Source organism: Pan paniscus, chromosome 23 (assembly GCF_029289425.2).
Source record: "Pan paniscus chromosome 23, NHGRI_mPanPan1-v2.0_pri, whole genome shotgun sequence".
Classification (NCBI taxonomy): Eukaryota; Metazoa; Chordata; class Mammalia; order Primates; family Hominidae; genus Pan; species Pan paniscus.
The window spans coordinates 48532661-48540236 of NC_085927.1; the positions used below are offsets into that span (position 1 = coordinate 48532661).

The window sequence follows — 7576 nt, forward strand, 5'->3', positions numbered from 1 at the left end:
GATCACCTGAGGTCAGGAGTTTGAGACCAGCCTGGCCGACATGGCAAAAACCTGTCTCTACTAAAAATACAAAAATTAGCCTGGCATAATGGCAGGCACCTAATCTCAGCTATTTGGGAGGCTGAGGCAGGAGAATCATGTGAACCTGGGAGGTGGAGGTTGCAGTGAGCCGAGACTGCGCCAGTGCCCTCCAGCCTGGGCAAAGGAGCAAGCCTCCCATCTCAAAAAAAAAAAAAAAAAAAAAAAAAGAAAAGAAAAAGAAAAGAAGATTCTGTGGACGAGAGGGAGGTCATGAGTGCAGGATTAGAGGCAGTAATGGCAGGAAGTCCGAGTTTGAGTCCTAGCAAGGGGAACTGCGCAGACAACAGGACAGGCATGGGCTAATGTGCACTTTCTAATGAGAGGGGCTTATAGTTTTTATAGGATTCTCGAAGGGAGCCATGCCCCCACCCCCCAATTAAGAGCTACTATATCACGTTTCTAATTCTGACAAGACAGAAACAAGCAAGGTGGAAATCTTGGGCTCGAGAGATGGGGAGTAGAGGAGCTAGGAGCCCAGCGTTCTTGAACCTGCCTCTCCCATCCGATGGCAGTCACCTGGGCTCCTAGCATGGGGCATTGCCACTCACTTGCTGACACCCTTGTCCACTGATGCGACCTCCATCCTGGCACCAGTCTCACCATGTCATCTCTGCTGCTGAGCCTTCCTCTTGAAGCCTTCAGCAATTCCTCAGCCCTCTGGTTTCCCTCTCTCCCCAGTCTTTAAATGTCTGATTCCACAGGACTCTGTCTTTTTTTTTTTTTTTCTGAGACAGAGTCTGGCTCTGTTGCCAGGCTGGAGTTCAGTGGCGTGATCTCGGCTCACTGCAACCTCCGACTCCTGGGTTTAAGCAATTCTCCTGCCTCAGCCTCCTGAGGAGCTGGGACTACAGGCGCCTGCCACCACATCTGGCTAATTTTTGTGTTTTTAGTAGAGATGGGGTTTCACCATGTTGGCCAGGATGGTATCAATCTCTTGATCTCGTGATCCACCCGCCTCAGCCTCCCAAAGTGCTGGGATTACAGGCGTGAGCCACTGCGCCCGGCCAGGGCTCTGTCTTCTGTTCTCACTCTGCCTTTTCTTTTCTTTTTTTTTTTTTGAGATGGAATCTCACTCTGTCGCCCAGGCTGGAGTGCAGTGGTGCAATCTTGGATCACTGCAAACTCTGCCTTCTGGATTCAAGCGATTCTTCTGCCTCAGTCTCCCAAGTAGTTGGGATTACAGGTGCTCACCAGCACGCCTGGCTAATTTTTGTTTTTAGTATAGATGGGGTTTCACCATGTTGGCCAGGCTGGTCTCGAACTCTGGACCTCAGGTGATCCACCTGCCTCAGCCTCCCAAAGTGCTGGGATTATAGGCATGAGTCACTGCCCCCAGCCTCACTCTATCTTTTCTAGATCATCTCATCTCCTCCCAAAGTTTTGAATACTCTGCATTGCATGATTTCCAGTATTTTTTCTTATCCCTTGGAAATTCTATAATCATTGAAAGAGCTCTTTCATCCTTAAACAGGTTTTTTTTTTTAAATCATGTGTTGCTCTTATGAATATAAGCAAAATTCATTGGTTTTCCTAAAACTTCTCCACATTAGCATTGCGAATTACTTTCCATTTGGAGTCACTAATGTCTGTGCTTTTCAAATAAGATTGGTCCCTCTACGTTCAATAGCGTCAGTCTTCTAGCATTTCTTAAATGAACCCATAAAAGAACTAAAAGCTGTTGGCACTGGGCTCTTAAGCTGCCCTCGAAATTATAAAGGGCTAGCCCGCTTTTTTTTTTTTTTTTTTTTTTTTTTTGAGACAGAGTCTCACTCTGTCGCTCGGGCTGGAGTGCAGTGGCGCAATCTTGGCTCACTGCAACCTCCGCCTCCCAGGCTCAAGGATTCTCTTGCCTCAGCTTTCCAAGTAGCTGGGAATATAGGCGCCTGCCACCACGCTTAGCTAATTTTTGTATTTTTAGTAGACAGGGGGTTTCACCATGTTAGCCAGGCTGGTCTCGAACTCCCGACCTCAGGTGATCCATCCGCCTCAGTCTCCCAAAGTGCTGCAATTACAGGCATTAGCCACCGCACCCAGCCCCGCTCTTTTTAAAAAAGTAAACTTTAACACAGGCAAAAAAGCATAGTTCATAAGTCTACACCTTGATGAATTACCCAAAATGAACACACACCTAAGAGAACCATAGCATCCCAGAAGCTACTCTCCTGCCCCTTTCCAAAATTAACCCCTTCAAGGGAATCACTGTCCTGACCTCTCATCATAGATTGGTTTCTGCCTGTTTTTGAACTTTATATAATGGAATCATACAGGAGTACCCTTTTGTCACATGAAAACTGTCTGATAGGCCAGACTCACGCCTGTAATCCCAGCATGTTGGGTGGTCGAGGAGGCTGGATCACTTGAGGTCAGGAGTTTGAGACCAGCCTGGACAACATGGCGAAACCCCATCTCTATTAAAAATAGCCGGGGCCATGCCTGTAATCCCAGCTACTCGGGAGACTGAGGCAGGAGAATCACTTGAACTCGGGAGGCAGAGGTTGCAGTGAGCCGAGATTGCGCCACTGCACTCCAGCCTCCATCACAAAAAACAAACAAACAAACACAAAAAACTGTCTGATAGAGATGCCCTGTCCAAAGATGAAAGGGAGGCCTGGGGACTGTATCGGAGGGAGTGTGAGACACAGGACAAATGCTCATTACTGCATCCTCATGCATCACAGAAGGATTTGGACTCTCCCATCCTGGGAGTCTCTGATTCCAGGTTCAATTGGCTAAAGGTGTTTATCAAATTACCCTGTTTAATAACATGGGGCACATTTTAAAAAGACGCACTTACATCCATCATATAGGCAAAAAGTAAAAAGATGGATAACACCTAATGCTGGGGACGGTGTGGGACAAGGACATTTCCATTTACTGTACTATTATGAAAGCATCTGATAGAGGCTGGGAGCAGTGGCTCATACCTGTAATCTCAGCACTTTGGGAAGCCAAGGCGGGTGGATCACCTGAGGTCACGAGTTTTAGACCAGCCTGGCCAACATGGTGAAATCCCATCTCTACTAAAAATACAAAAAGTTAGCCAGGCATGGTGGCACACACCTGTAGTCCCAGCTACTTGGGAGGCTGAGGCGGGAGAATCGCTTGAGCCCAGGAGGTTGCAGTGAGCTGAGATCATGCCACTGCACTCCAGCCTGGGCGACAGAGCAAGACTCCATCTCAAAAACAAACAAACACACAAACTCAAACAAAAATTTATATCTGCATACTTTCTGACCAGCTCACCTACTTACTAGAAATCTATGTACTATGCCTCAGTTTCCTCATTTCTAAAATGGGGATAACAGTGCCTACCCCAGTTAGCTGCTGTGAAGATTAAAGGAGGACACACCGCACCCACCCACACCCACAGGCACCAGAGCACCTGGTATTTAGGTGTTAACTCTTACCTTTGTTTGGTACATTGGGGAGATTTACCTGATGTTTTCCCAAAAGACCTGCAAGACACTAATTTATTCCTACCAAGTAAAACATGGCTCAGGAAAATGAAACTGGATCAGTGTCTCTCTAAAACAGCCCAAGAAGCAGGCCAAGGAGATGGACAAGGAAGATAAATCTTTGGCCCTGGTCACAGGCCGAATTAAGAAATCCAGCAAGGTGGGGCGCAGTGGCATAGGCTTGTAATCCCAGGACTTGGGGAGGCTGAGGCAGTCGGATTGCTTGAGTCTCGGAGTTCAAGACCAGCCTAGGCAACACAGTGAAACCCTGTCTTTATATATATATGTATGTGTGTGTGTGTGTGTGTGTGTGTATATGTGTGTATGTATATATACATAATATGTATATATGTATACGTATGTATATATACACATATATACACATACATATATACATATATACATATATACACATATATACATATATATATACACACACACATACACACACATAAAATATATATTACATATAATATATAACTATATATAGGCCAGGTGCGGTGGCTGATGCCTGTAATGCCAGCACTTTGGGAGGCCGAGGCGGGCAGATCACTTGAGGTCAGGAGTTCAAAACCAGCCTGGCCAACATGGTGAAACCCCGTCTCTACTAAAAATACAAAAAATTAGCGGGGCATGGTTGGTGGTGCATGCTGAGGCAGGAGAATCGCTTGAACCTGGGAGGCGGAGCTTGCAGTGAGCCGGGATCACACCACTGCACTCCATCCAGTCTGGGCGACAGAGCGAGACTCCGTCTCAAAACAAAACCAACAACAACAACAACAACAACAAACTAAAATCTTACAAAAAGCGACCTGTTCCATTGTCCCTTGGGCCTGCGGTGATGGTGGGCCTGACTCCATTCGTCTTTAAACATCTCTATTCCCGGCCACATCTTTGGCCACCTATGCTCGAATAAAGTGTTGTCTTGGAGCCTGTTGTAAATTTAAGAATAAACTTTTGTTAAAAAAAAATACAGTGGCTCATCATCTCTTGAGTTGTTTTCACTCAGCCACTCCTACCTTAGCTGTGAACTTAAAGTAAAACAAGCCCCCAGAATCTTGCCAGTCAGCCCTTTGATCTTTGTTCTCCCCTGAACTCTATTACCTGGAATTAAAACAACGCATTTGAAAAAAAGAAAAACAAGCAAGTTTCTGAGCTCACCCTATACCCGCTGAACAGAATGACTGCGGTGGCGCCCCAGAACCTCTCACAGGCCTCTCAGCTGCTGCTAATGCCCGCCGAAGCCCCGACGCCCGGATAAGGCCAGGGCTGCCGGACCAGCTGCGGGCACTGGAGGACCCGGGGCTAGAGGGCGCCGCTCTCGCCCGGCTCGCGCCTCGGCTCCCGGAAAAGCAGCTCTGTCCGCCGTTCGGCTGCGCTCACCTCCTTTCCGCTTCCGGTGTCCCCTACAGTCATGGCTGCCGCCGTCGCTGCTGCCGGTGCAGGGGAACCCCAGTCCCCGGACGAATTGCTCCCGAAAGGCGACGCGGAGAAGCCTGAGGAGGAGCTGGAGGAGGACGACGATGAGGAGGTACTAGGGCCTCGCGGGGTGCAGAGCGGGAAGCGGGCCCGCTCGTGGGTGTGGGATCCGCGTGGTACGGGATCGGAGCGAAGCGGCTGCTTTGGGAGGCGGGGTTAGGGGCCCTGCTGGGCCCTGGGTGCCCTAGCTCCAGTGGGGCTCGGCGGCTCCCAGTGCCGCAGCGGGGCCAGGAATGGATGTCGCTTTTTCGGCTAAGACCCGCGTCTACTCCACCACAGCTAGATGAGACCCTGTCGGAGAGACTATGGGGCCTGACGGAGATGTTTCCGGAGAGGGTCCGGTCCGCGGCCGGAGCCACTTTTGATCTTTCCCTCTTTGTGGCTCAGAAAATGTACAGGTAAGGAACGAGGGCAAAGGCACTGGGTACGTGCATGGGATGGTCGTGGTGCTGTGAAAGAACACGGGGTTTGGAAGCAGCAGACCCGTGTTGGGTGACCTTGGGCTTGTACCCTATCCTTTCTTAGTTTCCTCTTCTGTAAAATGGGGATTCTTACCTGGCAGGGGAGTTGTGGGGGTTATTTCAGATTGTTGGAGATAATTAATGAATAAGGAGCTTTGTAAGAACTCAGGAGAATGTTAAACCGCCATCACTAGATGATACAGCTACCATAGCTGCTCCTCCTGTCTCTGGTAGGAGTATGGTGTAAGGAGCGGGTAGAATACATTTATCAAAAACATTGGAGTATGTAATGTGAGAGGTTTGGTTACTGGGTAGTTCTTGCCTGTTTTGTTTGCATGTCTTCATGCTCACCCTCTGGGGATTTTCCTCTGCAGGTTTTCCAGGGCAGCCTTGTGGATTGGGACCACTTCCTTTATGATCCTGGTTCTTCCCGTTGTCTTTGAGACGGAGAAGTTGCAAATGGAGCAACAGCAGCAACTGCAGCAGCGGCAGGTGAGCCCAGACCTTGGGCTTTTTGCCAGTGGTGGAGACGCAAGTTATTTCACTAACACATTGGTCCCCAACCTTTTTGGCACCAGGGACTGGTTTCATGGAACACAGTTTTTACATGGATGGTGGGTTGGGGGTGGCCAGGGGTCAGGGGGTGGTTCTGGATGATTCAAGTGCATTACATTTATTGTGCACTGAATTTCTATTATTACATTGTAATATATAATGAAATAATTCTATAACGTAGAATGAGTGGGAGCCCTGAGCTTGTTTTCCTGCAACTAGACAGTCCTGTCTGGGGGTGATGGGAGACAGTGACAGATCATCAGGCATTAGATTTTCATAAGGAGCTTGCAACCTAGATCCCTCGCCTGCACTGTTCACAAGGGTTTGTGTTCCTATGAGAATCTAACGCTGCTGCTGATCTGACAGGAGGTGGAGCTCAGGCAGTAATGTGAGCGATGGTGAACAGCAGTAAACACAGATGAAGCTTCTCTCACTTGCCTGCTGCTGATCTACTGCTGTGTGGCTCAGCTCCTAACAGGCCATGGGCCAGTGCCAGTCCACAGCCCAGGGGTTGAGGACTCCTGTTGTAGCACCTGAGTTGACCAACAGTTAATGTGTGGGTGGGGATTGGGATCGGGCCCATGCTCTTTTAGTTGTCTGACTGTGCTTTCAGTATTATTTTTGTAGACGTTGGCCCCATCGGGTATGATGAGAATAAGCTCTCTAGGCCTGTATGATGCCTTACACCCCTCCTTTTCTTTTCCAGATACTTCTAGGACCTAACACAGGGCTCTCAGGAGGAATGCCAGGGGCTCTACCCTCACTTCCTGGAAAGATCTAGATTGTTATTGCTGTTTGAGCTGTCTCAGTGGGATAAGTTTGAAATTCAAGTGTTTGAACTGCTGATAATTTGGATTTTTTTTTTTTTTTAACTTTGGCACATTGATCTATCTAAACCTGGTGGGGAGAATTATCCCCACATTGTCTCATGGAAAGACTCAACTTGCAACTGTGCCCTCCACACTATCCTTACTTCTGTCTCCACTCTGATACCAGAGTGCGGCCATGCAGACGGTTATTCCAGCTCTGGTCACCCGACTCCTTTCACCAAATTGCTCCTAACTGGAAGATCTCACTTTCCCCTTGTGGGGTAGGAACCGATGCCAGTGGGAGGGATGTGCCCCTGAATTAACGACTGTTTTTTTTTTTTTTTTTTTTTTTAAAAGAATGGAGTTGTTGGGGAGGGACATGCACACAATGTGAAACAGACAAAATGCATTACACCTGTAGTGTAAAGTGGCCACTATGAATCCCTATGTATGAGAGGAGGGAGGCAGGCTGCAGCTTCAGCCACAGAATGGGGACTATGGAAGACAGCAGGAGCTCATTTCCTCTGCACATTTTGGCTGTTAGACCTGTGTGTGTGTTTAAAAAAACAGAAGTCAGTGCTCACTTTTTGTATTTAAATATTAAAAATGATTCCAACTGAAAGTGTCATCCTAAGTACCTTGAAATGAGACCACGTCAGAGACATGTACTGCCCCTCACATTTTCTCACCTAAACCAGCAGCACCTCCATCTTAACAGCCATAGGCCCAAATTGTT

At 48.1% G+C, this 7576-nt stretch overlaps 1 protein-coding gene across 2 annotated transcripts; it reads left to right on the top strand.

The window, feature by feature from the left end:
* The first annotated feature begins 4908 nt into the window (after positions 1 to 4908).
* TOMM22 (translocase of outer mitochondrial membrane 22) lies at positions 4909 to 7462 on the top strand. Of its 2 annotated transcripts, XM_003821600.5 has the most exons (4): positions 4909 to 5067; positions 5295 to 5413; positions 5851 to 5968; positions 6738 to 7462. In XM_003821600.5, exons 1-4 carry the CDS (start codon positions 4951 to 4953, stop codon positions 6810 to 6812), a joined length of 429 nt encoding a protein of 142 aa, XP_003821648.1. In that variant the 5' UTR covers positions 4909 to 4950; the 3' UTR covers positions 6813 to 7462. The 2 variants fall into 2 exon arrangements, with proteins under 2 accessions (XP_003821648.1, XP_063459379.1); XM_063603309.1 differs by having other exon boundaries at positions 5851 to 7462.
* Positions 7463 to 7576: the final 114 nt, after the last annotated feature.

Excerpts from the sequence above, each read along its gene's own strand:
- TOMM22 (XM_063603309.1), top strand. The coding sequence starts at position 4,951 with ATGGCTGCCGCCGTCGCTGCTGCCGGTGCAGGGGAACCCCAGTCCCCG. Across the intron at positions 5,068-5,294 it reads AGGAGGACGACGATGAGGAG|CTAGATGAGACCCTGTCGGA; the intron begins GTACTAGGGCCT and ends ACTCCACCACAG. Across the intron at positions 5,414-5,850 it reads GTGGCTCAGAAAATGTACAG|GTTTTCCAGGGCAGCCTTGT; the intron begins GTAAGGAACGAG and ends TTTCCTCTGCAG.